The sequence below is a fragment of the Suricata suricatta genome, chromosome 17 (assembly GCF_006229205.1).
Source record: "Suricata suricatta isolate VVHF042 chromosome 17, meerkat_22Aug2017_6uvM2_HiC, whole genome shotgun sequence".
Lineage (NCBI taxonomy): Eukaryota > Metazoa > Chordata > Mammalia > Carnivora > Herpestidae > Suricata > Suricata suricatta.
The window spans coordinates 9048473-9068165 of record NC_043716.1 but is presented as its reverse complement, the minus strand read 5'-3'; the positions used below and the strand labels follow the sequence as shown (position 1 = coordinate 9068165).

At 47.4% G+C, this 19693-nt stretch overlaps 1 protein-coding gene across 14 annotated transcripts in view; it reads right to left on the bottom strand.

The window, feature by feature from the left end:
• Nucleotides 1-19693, bottom strand: part of NCOR1 (nuclear receptor corepressor 1) — a 159439-nt gene that overhangs the window by 5308 nt on the left and 134438 nt on the right. For 8 of the 14 annotated variants that reach the window (XM_029928085.1, XM_029928086.1, XM_029928096.1 and 5 more), the window contains 14 exons: nt 19230-19486; nt 18533-18893; nt 16357-16584; nt 14221-14430; nt 13598-13747; nt 13148-13255; nt 11358-11523; nt 10700-11193; nt 7868-7996; nt 7289-7446; nt 6915-7138; nt 5566-5706; nt 3594-3736; nt 359-412 (listed from right to left, as the gene is read on the bottom strand). In XM_029928085.1, the coding sequence (XP_029783945.1) occupies nt 359-412; nt 3594-3736; nt 5566-5706; nt 6915-7138; nt 7289-7446; nt 7868-7996; nt 10700-11193; nt 11358-11523; nt 13148-13255; nt 13598-13747; nt 14221-14430; nt 16357-16584; nt 18533-18893; nt 19230-19486 (2823 nt within the window). The remainder of the gene's footprint in view (nt 1-358; nt 413-3593; nt 3737-5565; nt 5707-6914; nt 7139-7288; nt 7447-7867; nt 7997-10699; nt 11194-11357; nt 11524-13147; nt 13256-13597; nt 13748-14220; nt 14431-16356; nt 16585-18532; nt 18894-19229; nt 19487-19693) is intronic. The other 6 variants (XM_029928098.1, XM_029928099.1, XM_029928088.1 and 3 more) reach the window with 4 other exon arrangements.

The following is a 19693-nucleotide window of genomic DNA, read 5'->3' as shown; positions in this document are numbered from 1 at the left end:
CACGGCCCCGGCGGCTGCCTGCAACACCGCAGGAGCCCACGCGGGCACGCCCGAATCCCTCCCCCAGCAAACTTCGTTTGTCTCTGCCAAATGAATGGGTCAGCCCCTTTCTTCCCCTCTTGTCAGCTCCCTAGTTCCTACACCCTTCTTTAGTGGTCTTGACGGTCTTTGTTCATGTATCTGCAGCAAGTGTTTAGTGAATCTCCGCTCCCTTTTCACTGCTGCTTTCTCGCCCGGCCTGTGTTTCCGCAGACTGGAGCAGCGCCCGGGTGTGCAGGCGGGCGGGGGGCGGGGGCGCGGGGGGACTGGCTGCCCCCACACACCACCTTCGTACTGGCAAGTGCACTTCAAACCTTACCTGACGTGGTGACTGCTGGCAGGTTAAAGATCTCCGTTCCTGGCTGTGCGGCTGCTGTATTTAAACAAACATTCGAGTTAACGGAGATGTGATGATCACGTAAACTGAAAGAATAAGGTCTCAAAATCCTACAATGAAATTAACCTTTTTATTTCCCATGATCACAACCTTATTTTTCATCAGTTAAAGAAATAATCATTTAAAAAATAAATCAGGCAATAAAAAATTGGATGATGTGGGAAAATCTGAACAGGACCCATGTGCCCAGAGGAGGACAAGAGCATTTGCACTGCTGGAGAACACCAATAGGAGAGGGGTCCAGTTGGCCAGGGAAGGGGCGTGGCCTCTGGGCTGAGCCCCGGGAAGGCCGGCCGCTCGAGGCCCCGCCATGGGTGGGCTTTACCACCACGATTCACTGGGAGCAACTCCCACAGGCACAAGATGAGCCCTCAATTTGTCATGTGCGCAGTTTTTGTGACAACAGGTGAGGCAGCCTGGGAACTACCTATAAAGCACCGAGACTGAAGTGGAAGGAATCTGGGAAAGTAAATGGTGTTTGCACCATAACTTCAACTTGCTGCCGAGAACTCCAAAGGGAAGAGGGCAGCGGGGTGGGAGCTCTGGGGGCGTCCGCGGCAGGGGGGGGGCACTTCCTGGAGAGGAGGCCGCTCTGAAGCCGGGCTGCGTGCGCTGGAAACGACCTTCCTGCATGAGGGCGACTTTAAACTGGCAACAGGAGGAGGAGAAGAATCTCCAGGAAGAACTATATAAACCAGTGACTGTCCCCACTCGTGGGTCAGGTGACACTTGCGGTAAATAAACAATCTGAAAAAGTACAAAGTGACGAATACACAGACATTTGTGGAATAGGATTCCTTCATTCACTTGATAAGTATGTATTTAGCAGTTATCTGCTTGAATCATAATAAAATCACCTTCTTACCGATCAAAATGGTCAGATAAAGACGATTTCATATTTTTCATCCAATGAGAACACTACAATCCTGTACTTTACCTCTGGAGTTTACCATCAGAGGCCGTCAGGACAGAAGCACCTGTGCGCCTCAGGAAAAGTGTCAACTTTGAATCCTGGGGCCTGTGGCTCACATGCTTAACAAGCACTCCAGGGACGAGGATAGTGACTCAAGTGTGAGGACCCCTGGCTAAAACAGGTGGGCACATGTGTGAGAGAATGGGGAGACCGACTCAACAGGACGAGGTACAGAGGGAGGGCAGCCAGTGGAGCCGCAGTGGAAGGAAGTGCGGGGACAGCGCACTTCTCTGTTGGAGAGGTAGAATGTGAATTCCTTTTTAGACATTTAAGAAGCCAAATACGCAAGAAGACATGAGGTCCTCGAAGACACTTGAGTAAAGCTTCACAGAAAAGGCTGAACTCTACTCTGGATACAAGCCTCGGAGTTCTCAGCACACCATTTAACCCCCGGAGCGGGTGAGAGGGTTCAGAGGCTCTGGTGCGTGAGGAGAGCGCTGGGAAAACCATTCCAGGGCCAGCAGGGCCAGAATGAGCTGCTAACCACATACAAGAAATGTCCAGAGTAGAAGAGAAAAAGAAGAACATAGTATCTGAAAGCCAAGAGAAGAGACTATTTGGAGAAGGGGAAAATGGCTTACGGGAGACGAAATAAAGTCAGTTTAAAAGCCTTGCAATGTTTTTAGAATGAAATCACTGATGTCCTCGGTGGGACCGCTGAATCGAGCAGAAAATTACAGAAAAATGTAATTATTTTTTAAAGAAAGGATATTGTTAGCCTGACAGCAGTGCTGGCTAATATTCTAAATGTTTATCTTTAAGAGAAAGTTCACAACAATAACTGACACCGGGCTCATCCTTTTGTCCTCTCCGATGTTCGACTTTTATTAATCACAAAGTGTCAGATCCAAACACACGTCCACCTGGCAGTTTGTAGTTCACAGCCCACCATCTCCTTTCTTTTGACAGGGTCGGGAGACTAGTAGGTCGTAGATCACAGAAATAAAGCAGACTGTGGCATACCCAGATCCAACAGCTCTCGCCGCGTCACTGGAGGTACTTGAGCAAAAGACGGAGAAGCACGACTGAGCGATGGCTGAGTGCAGAGTGACAGGGCGGAGGGAGGCTCCAGGTAGCGCATGCGTATCAGCCCCAAGGGAAGGTCTGGATGCCACAGAGCTTTTCCTACTGAGTATCTACCAGTGACGCAGGGGACGGTGCCGTGAGTACAGAACTGCCGGCAGCCAGTGAGCACACCACCAGAGGCGTGGAGTTGGCATGCCAGAGCGGGGCCACTGCGCCAGCACTTGCCAGTTAGGCAGTTGCACCGGTTATTAAACCCCCCTAGGTCTCCCCATCTGCACGATGGAGACAATCACTCGTATCGCGTGCAGGGCTGCGGCGAGGAGTAAACGCGCCCGTACGTGTTTACGAGTGCCCAGAGTCACAGAACTACGTAACTGTTCACGGCCATTACTCTTGTTCTTCTGTTTTCACATGGTGCACTGATCGCATTTGCAGATGAATGCTGAATGACTGAACAGAGATCCAGAAAGACACTGCTGGGGTAGGAAAAGTGACTGGGGCACACATGCAAACTTGGAGCTAGTGACTCCAAAAGTACAGCAAGGGAAAGGCAGGATCCAGAGCAGGAGCGCATCAGGAGACCCTGAAATATCTGTGCTCATATTAGGTGCTCTATGTCCTAACTGTGGACTGGTTGCCAAACACCCTAATACAAGCTAGGCTCCCCAAAAAGTGATGCCTTTGGGGCAGAGCATACCACGCTACTCAGAACCTACTGAAAGGCTAAGCTAACGTGGTCTTCTGTGGAGGGACACTCAGAACCAGCAGTGTGAACAGCTGATGACACAGGATGTTTACGGACAGAAGACTTGAAAGACACGGATCGGTCTTCGAATGGCTGTGGAGTGGTCACGTGAGCCCAAATGGATAAAACTAAGACTGATGGCTAAAAAAAAAAAAGCCCCACAAACTATGAAGAGCTATTCCAGCCCCACACTTGTTCAAAGAGAAAACGGACAGCTTCAGAAAGCAAGGTGTGCTCTCTAGCAGGCAATCTTCACGTACTGGCAGACGTTTGAGAAGAAACGTTAAGATCAAATGCAGTTGGACAGACACCTACAGAGCCTTCGAGCTCAAGGATCGCGTGAGAAGCAACACCGGAGATACGATTATTACTGCAGGTTTTATTTGGGGATCCGTGAAAGAAATCCCACTTACCCATGTCAGAGTCACCTCCACCAGAGGAGTTCAACTTACGAAAAATCTCCTGCTTCTTTGATTTAACCATGGGCGACGTGTTCTCAAGCTTGGTGAAGAAGGAAGGCAAGTAGCTTATGCTCCCTGGTGAGCGGGAATCATTCCTGTGGGGACACAGTGATGCCTATTATGTCTGGTTCATCGTGTGCTACCCTGGGGGGCGTTCACAGAGCACGTGGGAAAACCCCCGCCTCCCAGTCTTGTGTCTGTGGCTACAGCCCTACGTCACCTACGAGGACACAGATACTTAGCACACTAATAAAATTAGGGCTGTAATGGAGATAATCTAGGATGGACACTCATAAAGAAGGCTGAATAATCAACCAGTGATGTTAACAGGAAGCCGTCTGCTTACCAGCACAGGCACTGGTGTGTTTGTAGCTGCCACATAAACTGGGAACTACTCTCCCAGCAGAACTGCTACGAAGTACAAGAAGTTACAACTAATAGCACGACTCGCCTATAAAACAGCAGGAGCTCATACCTAAGCAGTCAAAACTTGGGGCCTCGACAGAAGAACTAGGACGTAGAAAGAAAACCGCCTGTTAAATCACTGCACACCTCCCACCAGATGAGTCTCGTGTAAAGGATTCACCATCATCTGCAGCTTCCTGGACTAACAACACATTTTAAAAACCCAAGTTTCCTTTAACCACGATGATCTAGCTAGAGCTGGAGAGGATAGCAAAGGACGAATGGAAGGCTGCTGGCCGTGTGCCAAAGAGAGACAAACACGTGGTGGAAAAGGAGCAGGATGTGGGCCCTGTCCTCAAAACAGTCACAAACTGAAGGAAAAACCTGTAAACATATAATTCAATTGAACATCATCAGCTTTCTAAAAATGGGTTTTCCTCATTTTGTTGAAAGGTACCAGTACCTGTTTGCTTGCCCGTGAATATAGACCATACGTAAATAACTCAGAACACATTGTAAGAAATGCACTAGCAGTTTGGAGTGAGACCTGGGTTTAAAGCTGGAGCCTCCCTCTAACTGACCACGGTAACATCCTGGATTCGCCTCCTGGAGCATCACAAGAGGAGGGTGCTCTACACCAGGGAAACAGCACGCATAGGGACAGAAAGGAATTCAGGGCACCGTAAGCAGCTTGACATGGACACAGAGTGCAGTATGGGGGGGGACGCGGCAGGAAAGCAGACGAGCAGCATGAACCTGCTCATAAAGGACCAGCCTAATGGCTTAGAGCCTGATTCCAGGAGTTCCAGACAAATCACTCTGGGGATAGTGGACCAGGCCAAATCAAAGGTTTCTAATCCAAATGGGAATAAAAACCGAGTAATTCACAGGGGTTGGGTTGGGGTAGAAATAGGGAAGTAAAAGGACATAACGCAGTTCAGTGAAGATGCTCATTAGGACCTCCCGTCCACAAGGCTTGGTGTCCGATCAACACTCAAACAGGGCTTCAGTCGGCAGCTGACCACGTGGACCAAAAAGTTGTTTTTTTTTTTTTTTTTAAAAGATATCTAGAGGGCCGCCTGGGTGGCTCAGTCAGTTAAGCGTCCAGCTTTGGCTCAGGTCATGATGTCACGGTTCGTGGGTTCGAGCCCCGCGTTGGGCTCTGTGCTGACATACAGCTCAGAGCCTAGAGCCTGCTTCAGATTCTGTTGTCTCCTTCTCTTTCTGACCCTCCCCTGCTCACACTGTCTCTCTATGTCGCTCAAAAATAAATTAAAAAAAACATTAAAAAAAATTAAATGTGTATTTAAAAAAAAGATCTAGAAAGGCTTAATTTCAGGAATAGTGAACAATTTTTTCTATAACCTGTTTAAATGGATGGAACTTTTCCACTAAAATCCACTGGTATTAGATCACCAGGAAAACGGAGACTACCCAGTCCAGGTTCCCTGACCAGGAACCCAGAAGGGAGAGAAGGCCCGGGGCAGGCATACACCTGACCCGGAGCGGCTGGCCTCACCTCTGCTCTGCGGGCTCTGCGCCTCTCTGCGACAGGAGCAGCACGCTGTCCTGTTTCTCGTGCACGACTGGAGCCTGGGGTGGGGAGATGGGCTCGTAGGACTCGGAAGGGACGTGACTCCTCTCTGGGGACTTTCCAGGCCTGGTATAGTAACGTATAAAATATTAGACTGTGCTCCTGGGGCCTCCCTACAAATCACCCTACACAGTCTAAAACTGGTTCATTCATTACGTCATTCAGGAGAAAGGAATAAAAGTCACTGGTTCATATCAGAAGAAAAGTTGCCTCAGATCTTCACTATATACCTGGTTACCAAAAGGTCAGTTGCCGCTGCTTTGTCCATGTCCGGGCACTGCTGGTGGCACATGACAACCCGGGACGGGCAGATCCGTGGGAGGTCAAGGTCATCGTGCGCTTCACCATCATACCCCACCATCCTGCTCTTGTTACTCCAGTGAGCCCTCCAGGCTTTGACCTCTCTCTCTGAATCAGTCAACACTTAACGGGTCTTCCCCCATGAAGGTAAAAGATAAAGGACCAGAGTCCAAACTGAACCCTGAGTGCCTGTCAGACGGGTCATGACGGACTCCAGTTACCCCTGCTAGGCTGAGCGATTCTCTGCAAGGTCCTATCCTTCCTCTGGATACCATGTTGGTAAAGATAAAGCGTATAAACATAGTATTTAGATCAAAACGAGGTTTTGGCTTAGTGATTATTAAGTCACCTGTGACCTCTAAGTATAATTATATATAGGTACATGACCCGTCATTTCCTTTCCCAATCAATGCCATCCAAACAGGTGGCCTTTTTTTTTTTTTTACTATTTTTCTTTTAGTTCTTTGGTAGTTACCTCTAAACTAAATAATATTATACTTTTCTTGATTTATCAAACTTGAAACTATCACCTCCTTTCCATGGAAGATGCAGAACTTGACTTTTGAATACACATTAAAAAGATACAGTACCAACTGCCCAGAAAGTGAACATTCCAAGAACAGAGGAAAAATCTTCATTTGTACTTCCCAAGGAGTGAAGGTGAATAAACTTTAGGTATAAGAAATTAATCCCCGATCTTGTAGGTATATTCAAATTGTTTTACTCTTGGGAAATGTGCATACAGTTTGAAATAAAAACCATACTGAGGCACCACAGGTGGGTGGCTCAGTCCGTTAAGCTTCTGACTCTTGACTTTGGCTCAGGTCCTGATCTAGTTCATGAGATCGACCAACGCGTCAGACTCTGCGCTGACAGCTCGGAGCCCGCTTGGGATTCTCTCCACCCTTCCCACAACTGCACTCCACGCTCTCTCTCAATATAAATAAACTTTAAAGGGGGGGAAAAAAACCTACCTTCCCCTGGATTTGTCCACAAGGTTTTCTGGAGAGACCCTTGAACCTGGTCTTTGATGGTGGACAGACTGAGACTGGGATTCCGGACTGTAACGATTTGATGTTTTAGTCCTCACAGGTGTGGACACCAAAGCAGATGGTGAATTCTGGAATGTAGAAGTGGGAGGCTGCTGGGGAGGCTGTGAGGAAACTTGATTTCTAGCAAAATCTTGTGTGATGATTTGCTGTGAATGAGGAAAGAAGGACTTGGTTAAATCCACAGAGTTCTTGCCCGAAAACGTAGCCTAAACAAGACCTGGACATCTCTTTTGTGATTCTCTGTGAAAGGTCCCTTCCGCATGGTCAAAAACAGAGGTATGAACAGAAGAACTTACACAGATGTGATCAGCAAGTGTAATCAGTCGGTGGGTCCTGGGCACTTGCCCCACCCCGTCGGCCTGTGAGGAGGGGGGCAGCTGCTGCTGTGGGGACAGGGGTTCCTGCTGAGGTCGGTAGTGATGTAATGGTCCTTCGTAGGGTCTGCTGGCTTCACCTAATGGAGGACAGGCAGGTGGATGTCTCACTCGGGAACCCCCCTGCCTCTCTCTGTCAGGGATCACACATAACTCGGGGACACATGGGAGGGATGTCGTGCCATCACTAAACAGAATTCATGGTCTTAATTTTGGAGGGAAAAAAATCCTTATCAGGACTAGTATAAACTGAAAGCAGGGGGAAACAAAATATCAACTATTTTATGTATCATTAAATATAAACAAAAGATAAATCAATAAAAGCTTAAAAATAACTTTCTGTTAGTGCAGTCTTAAATGTTTCGAAAGCCGACTCCCATGAAGACTAAGACCAAACCTATAAAACCAGGCATTCCTGCACATTGTCTGGGGCAGATGACCAGAAGCAAATGACATATGCAAATATGAGAACAGGTAAACTGGTGGCTGAAAAACACCTACTTTCGGCTTGGTTTGCCTTCACCACCTCTGGCTGGTAGGCCTGCAGCTTCTCCTGGGGCGGTGCCGGTGAGCTGGCGGGGCTGATCACCTCAATGGCATCGCTGGGCGTTTCATACCGATGAGAAGATACTTGAAGGAAAGGAAAGAACCTTATTTTAAAACTAATCCTATGGGAAGTTTCAAAAGTTCAAGTTCTTCAAACCTACTAGCATATTTTTGGTTTTTATTCTCAGAAGCTTTCAATGGCACCCAGGTTAGTGATAACAAGCAACAAGTTCAATGCACTGGTTTCTGGTCTGCAAGTGCTTCCTCCGTGTCCCCTGTCTCTGTGGGTTTCAAGGTTTACTGAAACCGTGTGGCCTCTAAGACCTTTGGGCGAGGCAGGCAGGGGACAGACTTGTGACATTCTGCTGGGAGCTGGAGAAGACCCCCAAGAAGGACCTTTCTCAGAGGGTAGATCCCAACAGTTCGCTTCCAATAATTACAACTCTGTGGACGATCAGCTCTTAGAAGGGACTTTAAGGCTACACAGTGGCTTCCTTACCATGAGTTTAAAGCTACAGATTAAAGTAAAGTAACATTATATAACCATTTTCACAAATCATCGGAGTACTGCTGACAAAAAGTATTACTCATTTCAAACAACTTCTTGGCACTGTTACATGTGAAAACACACAAATGGCAGGGTAGGTCTGAAAAGTAGCCAATGCACTGTCCTGGCAGAAAGGACGCCCACATCAGAGAAGCCCCTCGACGCAGCAGTTCCTAGGAAACCAGGATCAGTGCAGTGAGGGCCCAGGCAGCTGTCCCCAGCCTTGTCATGGGCTCAGAAGGATGGGAGAGGCCCATGTCACCTGTTCCGGAACCTTCTGACTTTATAGAGTGCTCTTTGCATCTACAGGCTGTACCAAAGAATCCGAGAACACTGTAATAGGCCCAAAGGGTCTCTGACTGGCTGGGTCAGCCAGTGTGATCAGTCAGTGGATCCTAGACACAGAGATGGAAGCTCGGAATGAACTCTAGTACCAGGCTCCCACCCCTTTACCAGGCCATGCAAGCTGTAATTAGCTGGGTTCTCATATGCTCAGGAGAACGGGAACCTGATAACTGGGATGGAAATGATCTTTCAGGAACTAAAATAAATCACTATATTCAAAGTAATATATACTCTTTTGCAACATCTGTAGCCATTGGCCTTCATCACTTTAAATACCCAGCATCCTGAATCTGCTCACCACATCCAATATACAGTCAACAGACTGCCTAATGTTAAGCTGTGCACACAGTCCTCTTGAAGCCGAAGGCGCAGGCGCTGTGCTTCACCTACAGGGGGAGGGAGGCTCTGAACTGAATACTGAGGAACTGTAAATAGCCTGTGGGCTTCATGCAAGCCAGTTACCCAGTGATAAAAAAGTTAACCCCCGTCAGAAGAGAAGACAGATTTTCTATTTTCAGACCTTCTGAAGGTCAAACTCCCAAGAGCAAGGTCAGGTTCATCATGCCACCTGAAAAGAGGGGCTCTCCAGTGACTAGAAATCCGTGTGCCACTGCATTCAGTAAGCCACAGGCTGGAGCCCCTGTTCTCGTTAACTCCCAATCTTCCCAGATCTTCCCCAGTTACAAGTTTCTGCATGTGTAATACCGATTTTGCAGGTCTTCATAATCCCAGGCTAACAGAAGTTTTCTGTCTACACAACAGACCACCAAGCTGCCCCCTTCTCTCCCAAAACCTCAGCCATGGGGTACATATTTACCCAAACAAATAATAATTAGGCACAGGGGTAAAAAGAATTACACGTCGCATGCTGGTGCACAAGAAATCTCCAACTCTGTTCAGTCTCGTTAATGGAAACAGCAGAGACAGGACTACGTACGGTAGAGTTACTGTAAGCATTAGCTGATACGCGCTCAAATACCTGCTGCTTCCTTCAGGAATTCCATACAGAATTTAGGCAGCTGTTAACAATAAATTCAAAGTAACTTTTCCAGCATCTCACTGTAGACCTGTGAACCCTTATGGACTTAAGAGGGTAGATGTCAAAATGATTAACCAGACTTGATCAAAATCCAACTGTGGAGAGCAAACTGGCAGTCACCAGCGGGGAGGGGGCGGAGGGTGGGGGAAATCGGTGGTGAGGACAAGAGAACGCTAATCGTGAGGCACACTGAGTCCTGTACAGAAGCGCTGCATCACTACATTGAATGTCTGAAGCTAATACATTGTATGTTTATACTGGAATTAAAAGGAAGTTAAAAAACAAATACACGAGAACAATTTTAGAAAATGAGCACAGAATATGAGGATACGCATAAAGAAGGAATGAGCATGAGCAATAAATAATGTGAGAAAAAAATTTTTAAATCCAACTTGCAAGAAAGGTGTAACGTAAATACCAATTACCAGTCATACGGTGGTCTCACTTTTTAAAAATCTGTATCTCAAGGATGTAAGAGGCTGTGGGATATCAAACACGGAACCACATCCTAAAAGACGCCAAGGCCTTCGCAGCACAGAGCTTGACGACACATCTACCACTTTTCAGATGCCAGAAAATGTTAACGAGCTCTGTCCTGCTTCCCGGCTTTACCTTTATAAAGGCATAGGGTTCTCCTGGAAAACGCTCGGATAGGCGTGCTTCAGGAAGTGAAGTTTAAATCGTCACGACAAACAGCAGGAGAGACATTTTTGCACTACCAACCCACAAACCCCTTCCATTACAATTATGAGCAAGGTCAGGATTTTCTTTATACCATATAGTTCTGCTTTACCTAAAGAAGAAAGTAATTCTTTACTCAGATATCACATTGCAAAACTCAGATGGAGATACATACAGCTACTAGAAGAGTCTGAGCTCTGAGAGCCACGCTCCCTCGCATCCTTGTCCGAGGCAATTTGCCGGGTGATGATCACGTCTATGAAGTTAGCTGCGGTAATGGTAGTCTTCCCTCGGGTCCTTAGCTCTTCCTCATATCTGGACTTTGGAGGAGGCCCTTTATCTTTCCCAGCCTCGGAATAAACTACTGAAGAGTGAGGCTGGGGCTTGCCACTTGGAAAGGCTGCAGAAGTGTACAGACACTGAACAGATCTCTTCTCCACCTCCAGGCTTTTCTGCTCTAGCTGCTGCTGCTCACTAACTGCTGCTGACCTGCTTCTCAAAGTGTCTTCTAACCTGGAAGCTTCATGCTTACTCTCTTTTGTTTTGGAAACCTCCATCTGGGGGGCGGAGGCTGCGGCGTCCACGAGGGCGGCCAGGGCGTCGGCAGCGGTGCTGTAGCGGGAGGCCGGCAGGCCCTGGCTTATCGACGGGCCCCCGGCGGGCAGCGGCCTGCGGACAGAAGCAAATCACACACAGCTCCGTGAAGGGCGGCCGCTAGGGGGCGCGCTGGGGGAGGCGCGGGGCCCACCAGGCAAGGAGATGTACGAGCTATACTTAAGAGACAAGACGGTCTGTCGGTCCGTCCTTGGTCCTAATGTGTCCGGGAGACTCACATGATTCGTAGCTGAGCGCTTGGATCCAAAGGTGTGATTACACTGGTTCCGTTGGTTCCCTGGAAAACGCTAGGTCGCTGCTGCAACATGGTCTCCTGAGCTCGCACCGAGGGGGACGGAGAGCGGACATACCCATGGCTGCCAGGTCGGCCCGGCTGTTCAGAGCCTGTGAAGGCCAAAAATTAATTAATTAATTAAAATAAAGAAGAGGGAAGAAAAGACAAGCCATAAGAAAGAACGTCGAGACGGCAACCATTAGGGACTGCTAATTTCTTAATTATTCCTAAAAAGAGAAAACATTAAGACACCTAATATCCCACTTTTTGGCCTTTTTTGAAATATGTTGTGTAAGAGTTTCTCAATAAAGATGTAATAAAACCACGCTAGTAACTCAAAAGAAAAACATCCACTATCGTTTACTGTCAGTTTCATTTCCGACAAGCTTCTGTCTTGATTCCTGCGAGAAACTAACACCAACAGTGAAGTCCAGCTGATCCTTGGACAAAGGGATTTAAATTCTGCTGGTCCACCTACATGCGGAATTTTTTTTTTTTTGAAAATACAGTACAATACTATAAATGTGTTTTCTCACGCTTCACCAGTTTCTTTTCTCTAGTTCACTTTATTGCACGAACATAGTATATAATACGTAAAATACACATACAATGTGATGGACGCGTATGAAGTATGTGGTAATCGGCTGTATCAGCAGTAAGGTTTCCAGTCAGCAGTAGGCTACGGGCGGTCACGTTTTGGAGGAGTCAAAGTTATACTTGGATATTCCACTGCGTGGGGATCTCACAGTATGTGAGATCAAGCCCAGGGTTTGGTTCTGACAGCCATTGAGCCTGCTTGGGATTCTCTCTCTTCACCCCTCCCCAGCGCTTGTGCGCGCGCCCGCATGCGAGTGCTCTCTCTAAATAAATAAATAAACATTTTTTTAAATCTTAAAAAATGTTTAAAAAGTTCATCTCTCAGATTCTTCCTCAAACTCTGGTGTGTTTACCATTTCCAAAACCCCATTCGGTGCAGCTGTCTAAGCACCCTGACCAGAACCACACCGTGATGAGACCGCCACCCCGCCGGGGTCCAAGGCGGGTCCTCTCCACCACAGCGCTCACTGCCCCGGCTGCCCCGCCCTCCCCCAGGAACAGTTTCTCTGGGCCAGCTCTCTTTGGACACATCATCACTCCCACTGCCCTCCCTCAAATCGGCTCCACCAACTGCACGTCTCCAGCAGCTGACCTTGAACTCAGCTCTCCCCTAACAGAGCCACAACTTGGACTTGGGCAGCACGACTCACTGGGAAGATCTCAATCTCCCTCTCTACTCCCGGTCTTCTGTGCCCCCTCTGTCCTCTGCCCTCAGACACGCTGGCACCTTAGCAGGCACCCCCAGGGAGAACCTTTCAGCAATTCTCTCCCAGCCGTACATCAGCTCATACAAGCAATGCTAGCTTCCGAGGAGAGAGACTGCTATTTAAACGTTTTTGTCTTTGCAGAGACTCTTCCTATTTACACTGCCACTTGACATGTGAGAGTCGGGGTTTCTTTAGACACGCCAACACCGAATATTCACCAACCTTTCAACCTTTCTTCGTGCCCACAAGCCCTTGCTTGGGCGGCTTTCAGTTTCCTGTTCAAAATTCACGTCTGCACCATTTAAACTCCGAACGTGCTTTCACCTGGACTTCACTTAAGGCCGGCAATGACTTTCTGTCTCAGGGTCCCCACAGCGGGAAGCGGGACACCCCAGCAGCAGGCACGCAGCGGACAAAGCCGGGCACTCACCGGAGCGCAGGTAGAGGTCCGAGGACGCCGCGGCCATCCGCTCCTTCTCGCGCTCCCGCTCGCGCTCCCGCTCCGCACTAGCGGCCGCCGCGAGGTGCGTCGAGTGGCCTGTAAAACACGGGAGGTCCGCCACTTCAAGACAGAAACATCGACCTGTCAGGTACCCACGGCTTTCAAAGTCTCGAGTGGCTGAAAATGTTTCACAATGCTCCAAACTCCACATGTGGGAAGTTTGAGAGTTTGGGAGGCCAAATGAAGCCTAACGCAAGTTTTTCGGATATTTCTAGAGTATCTGGTGACAGACGGCATGTAAGAAGAACTACTACTAAATATTAAAGGGAAAACAGCAGACCAGATGTGGGATGAGTGCCGCACACGCCTTAGAAGGCTGTGCTGTCAGCACTGGGCCCAGCGGTCACGTCAGAGCGGCGTGTGGCCGCAGACTCTTACCCGGAGACATCGAGGCAGAGTTGTACGGCCTGGGAGGAAACGTAATCTGTGTACCAGGAATATAAGTGATTCTGTCCATGGGAGGAGTACTTGTTCCCCCCGGATGAGGCACTAGAATTGCTGGAGGCATATTGGTCAGGTCAATGATTCCTGCTCAAAAGACAAATACAATAAAGTTATGTTAAATGTCAGGCTTTCTAAGATAGAGAACTGCATGTGGCTATTTCATATGGTTTACCTCTATAACCCAGCGTTATATACATATATTTTATACAGTATATTTAGTATAGTACAAATAAAGATGGTTCAGATGGTTATTACTTTGTAAGGCTATGAAATACTACGCCCCATACCAGTAACCTAAAAGCACAAACAGATTACAGAGGAAGGTAGCAAACTGAAAAAAACAATGATTTCCAACACCCAGCGCAAGGACTTGGTTTAGTTATTGTAGTGTTCGCTGAAACACCCCGTCTGGACACATGTCTTCATTTGCCTTCAAGGGCTAAAAGCTACAAGGATATCGCTGCCTTTTCATTCTTTTCGTCATTCATTCAACAAACACCCATCGATACTCGGTACACAGAACACATTCTATGAAACCGACGCGCAAAGATACACACCCCTCGTTGCCGGGTACGGGAGACCCAGCTGCTGCTCCCGTGGGGAGAGGCCTCTGGCCACATCTGGGCGCAGGTTCACCTGCATCTGCTGTGAGGTAATGTAATCATTGAGGATTGTCTGTCTCGTGTTCTCCATCGCGTAAAGCTGATACTGACTCGGGTACGCTGGAGTTGGTGAGAGCTGTCTCTGAAACAGGTAAGCAGCAGCTGCTGGAGGAGAGAACAAGAGAAAGGCATTCAGCTGATTTAGTCCACAAGAAGTTCCTTTGCTGAACATCACAGAGAGAGAGGTGGAGCTCTCCTCTCCAGCTGATACGCGCGAGCAGCTTTTATTCGGTGCGGTGGGAATGTAACGGATTAAGGGAGATTCATCCTAGACCCTGACACATCAGCAACAGGAATATATGTTCTACAGTCAGATGCGAAAGGGGTGCCTGGGTGGCTCAGTCTGTTGAGTGTCTGACTTTGGTTCACGACATGATCCCGCAGTTCGTGAGTTTGAGCCCTGCATCGGGCTCTGTGCTGACTGCTCAGAACCTGGAGCCTGCGTCAGATTCTGTGTCTCCCTCTCTCTCTTTGCCCCTCCCCCATTCATACTCTCTCTCTCTCAGAAAATAAGTGAATGTTAAAAAACAGATTAAAATATAAAAATAGATAAAATAAAATGTGATGGAAAAGGGAGAGAAACTAGACACAATAGGAATATGAACCCATTTACCAGTAGGATAGGAGCTAAACAACCTCACTAGTTTCACTTTCAATCTCTGCCACATAACTTACATTGTCACCTAAGTCTCAGGGGCTGTGTCTGAAAAGTTATTTCTGCAGGACCAGTCGTTCAGTGAGCACGCTTCCCTGGGGCTGACGAGGACTAGTCAACAAGCATTTAATTAACGCATATGTTTCGGGCAGACAACAGCAAACTTAAAGGCCAGCCCTGAGGTTTTGTGGACCCGATAGTCTATTTCACCTACTCAACTCTCCCACGAGAGCATGAAAGCAGCCACAGACAGAGCATCAACAAATGTGTGCCTGTGTTCTAATAAAACTTTATGTACACAAATAGGCAGCAGCAGGATTTGGCCTCCTGGCCACAGTCTGACTACCCTAGGTTACAGCAGGACACGAGATGCTAGGAATGGGCAGGTATGTGCAGTAGAAAGTAGAAGGTAATGTCTCTATGCTCAAAACATTTAGAATCCAGCTCAAGCTCAAAAATAACCAACAAATAAAACTGCCACAAAGTAAAGGACTATGATAAATACTACATGAAGGTATAAACCTTCAATTTTGTCTGAAAACTTGAGTGAACCATTTTACATATATACGTTCTCCCTAGAAAAACAAATGACCAGTTTTCTGGAATGTCTGCTTCCCTTTTCTTCACCCAGAACTCTCCTAGCTGGGTGAGACTGTTGGTGAGCTCTGTGGAACTTCTGCCTCGCTCCCTGAAGAACTAAGTGTAGGTTCCTCTGACACTGTTCTCAAGTGAGTGACAGACAATCTGAGGGCACTGATACAACCACATAAGGTACACTTTTTTCTACAGGTACCTCACTACTATCAAGCAGAACTAACCGTCAGAAATCTTGGCGTGGTGGTAACGAACATCCCTTCCCTAAGGACCGCAGTGTCCCGGTTTCAACTTGAAGGATGCAACAAGCGAGCAATTTAGGAAAGAGAGGTGTGAGCAGAAAACACATCTGAGGAAGGCTGGGTGGGGGAGAGGGGCGGGTACCGGGGGCTGGCCCGTCAGGTGCGTCGGGACAGCGGCCGGCAAGCTGACAGGGCTCCTGTCCCTCGGGAGAGAGAGAAATGAATGTCTACACTGTATTAGAATGTTTAAGGTATGCTTGTGTCATTTAAGCATACTCCTTCACATGTGCCCACTTTTTCAATCCGCTTAACCCAGCGCCGTACCTATTTGTTTTGTTCTGTAATGGGTGCCGGTACTACTCCGTTTCTGGATTTCGGAACCGGTAACACAGGGATGCGGAGCGTGTGAAAGGCCAACGAGCTGCACCCTAACGATATGGGCAGCAGTCTGCACATTGTACTTTAATAAATAAAGAAAGCTTAAAAAGCCATACAGGCATGTCACTTCTTTGCCACAAATCCTGACCACTCTGTGCTTACCAGGATCCAGAGCCCTGTGAAACGGCATGGCGGGATCCAAATGCGCGGGAAGATGGCTCCGATAAACCTCCCCCGGGGTGCTGCCCCTGTGATGGGGGTCGAAGGGGCTGTGGCTCACTACCGGGTCCACCCCAGGCACTGGAGACTTGGCCGGTATACTTTCCCTCTGGGTAGGGGTCAGTGTCGATTTTCTTTCATGATTGGTAGACTTGCTAGAAGAGATGGTAACTGGAAAAATAAAAAAGGCCAACACCATGACTTCTTAAGAAAACTTGTGAAGTAGGATTATACAGCTGACCCTTGAATAATCCAGGTTAGAGGCGCCAACCACTCCAAAATCAACAATTCATGCATAATGTTAGACTCCCCAAAAACTAACAGCCTACTATTGGCTGGAAGCCTCACCAGTAACAAACAGTTGATGAGCACATCGTCTTTTATATGTTATATGTATTATATCCTATAGTCTTACAATACAATAAGCTAGAGAAAAAATGTTAAGAAAATTATAAGAGAAGAGTACATTTACAGAAAGCACTGTATAAAAACAAACAAAAATCCACATCAGTGGACCCACACAGCTCAAACCCATGTTGTTCAAGGGTCAGCTGTATTTCTCCACTTATCACCCAAATACAGACTATATTTATATTTTTATCTGCTTCCACCAAACATTTAACAGTTAATCTTGCAAAATATGCAAATGTGAAGAACTAGCAGAAGCTTTTGAGATTTGGAGGCCACTGGCTCTTGGATCACAACACCAGCATTTTATCACCTATAGTTAAGATTAAAAACAAAGTGTGACACTCCTCTTTAAGTCCCATTATAAATGATTCTGGTTCTGTAGGACTGTAACATTAAAAAATTTTAACCCCAAGTGTACAGATGCCAAATCACAGTCCCCTCTCTGCCGGGGTCACCCCGCCTCCCTGCGGCCCCCTCGTCCTGAAGTTACGCTCTTTTCCCTTGCTCCGGACGTCCACAAAGACTTTCTCACGGGCTCACCAGTATCACCCACCTCCCTCTGGGAGCCTCCTCTTTTTAGACGGTGTTATCAGCAGTTGGATTATCCCCCTGATGCTTACCATATCCCAACACAAAGTGGCCATCACCCTCAAATGTTTTCATAATTGTCACAAAACACACAGAACACACAATTTACCATTTTAAAGGGTGCAGTTCAGTGTTGTGCAGTCCTCACCATCTAATTATTCATATTTTGATAATATCAACTTTGCCACGATTACACAAATCTGCCTGATGATACTAAGAAATCACGGTGGTGAATTACGTCCCTTCTGAGCCCCAGCTTGCTCACACAGAGTGCCTTCTCCCTGGGCAGCAATTCTCCTCCAAACTGGGCCCGAGGCTCTGCAGTCACCAGCCTGCTGCCCAGCAGCCCCACAGCTCTCGCAGGGTCCCAGCCAGCACCTTGCACGTGAGTCCTCAATAAACATGTATTGCAATAAAGCTTAAAATGATGAGTGAGGACACTGATAAGGCCTGCATACCATTTCAGGGACCTCCCGGTAAAAAGCAATGCCTCTTACCTTACTCACGTACCCACCGGCAGCAGAAAGCCCAAGGAGGCATGGAGTTACAGTGCCAACAGTAACAGTACCAGCAATGACAACAGTTCGCATTTACCAAGCCCTTCATGCATACCAGGCACTACTCATTCTCTCCTTTTAAAGGTCTTCACACACATTAGCTCATGTGACCTTTACAATAGCCCAGGGAGGGAAGTCTTAATATTACATTTAGTTAAGCACCTTGTACAAGTTCATGCAGTAGGAAGACCCTTAATTCGCTTCTAGACAGTCTTGCTCTGTGGCCTAAGCTTTCACCCGCCACACCAGACTGCCGCGGAACAAACGGTTGTCAACACTGACTTCCAGAAAACCTTGTAGGATTAGCTGCAAATCCACTCTAAGAACGGACTTATTCCAAAGCGTTTCTGGATCCAGTGTACCCTGCACTTGATTAAAATACTAGATATTTTACCTGCAGTTATACCAGCTTTAAATTTGGTAGCCTTCCACACAGCCCCCGTATCCGGCATAACCTACAGATCTCGTGACAGTCAAAAGCTAACAATTTAACATTTACTATTTTCCAGAGATTTGGGGAAAGCAAATAAAAACGAGCAGACAAGGACAGAAGAGTAACGCACCATCCGAAGTTCTGTTCATCATAGGTGAGCCTCTGGACATGGTGCTCTGGTAACTCACAGGTGTCCGGCGGGCACTACTGTCGTCATAAATCCCTGGGCTCAGTTGTGCTTTGGGAGCTTCGTGAAGTGTTGACCTAAGAACTGAGGGGCCAGAGCTTACCACCGATGTGTGTCGGGAACGCACTGGCTCGCCTGCCTTCACATCCTCGTATTTTCCCCGCTCTACCACTTTGATGTTCTCTGGCACAATTTCCAGGGGAGGCATTCCACGGGATAGTTTGTTAGGCCCCGTGATTAAAGATTTGACATTGTGTTTGATGGCAGATTGACCTGCGTTGCTGTCAAACTTTATTGGTGTACCCTAAAAGAAACAAACAGCACAGGTAGCCCGAGGCAGCCGAAGATTTCTCCATCTCAGGTCAGTGTGGCCCGCAGCAACTACGGTTCGCTCTGGGGGTCTCTACGGTCTGTGTGGACGTCTCTGTCACAGGCTCACTGCCGATTCAGAGCTACGCGCCTTCTCACGACACCCACTCCACAACACAGACACGGGAACTCGGACAATAAAGCATATGTAAGCCTTTCCAAGACATCAGACCTCACGAGCACTACTTATTAAGTCGTGCTTTTTAAAATGATCCATGAATATCACAGTCTGAAGTGGAACAGCTGACAAAAAGAAGCCGGTTGTAGTTACCTGGGAGATGGAACCCTCAATGACTGGCCTTGCGCTCTGGACCACCTCTGGGGTTTTACGGCTTTCCTGAGTTAAAACATCTTGCCGTGGAATCTCATGAATGGAGCGCCCCATTTCTTTGATGGTGGTGATGCCATCATACGGTTTTCCCTTGGTGATGGCACCTTCAAATGCTCGTATGGGAGGGCTCTCCCTTTTAATCTGTTTCGGATATTTCAGACCATCTTCAAAGCTTTCAGTTGTCGCTCTTGGTGTGCCTTCCGGAAAGAATTAAAAAACAAACTTATCAAAATAATGCCAACAGTCACATAACAATGCTACTGAGCTGTACACTTTGAAAACTGTTAAAATGGTAAATTTTGTTACATTTTCCCATTATTTAAAAAATTTAGCACCTTATCACTTGGAGATTCTAATCAATTTTGTTTACAACACACCCTTAAATAAATCTTCCAAAGTTGTCA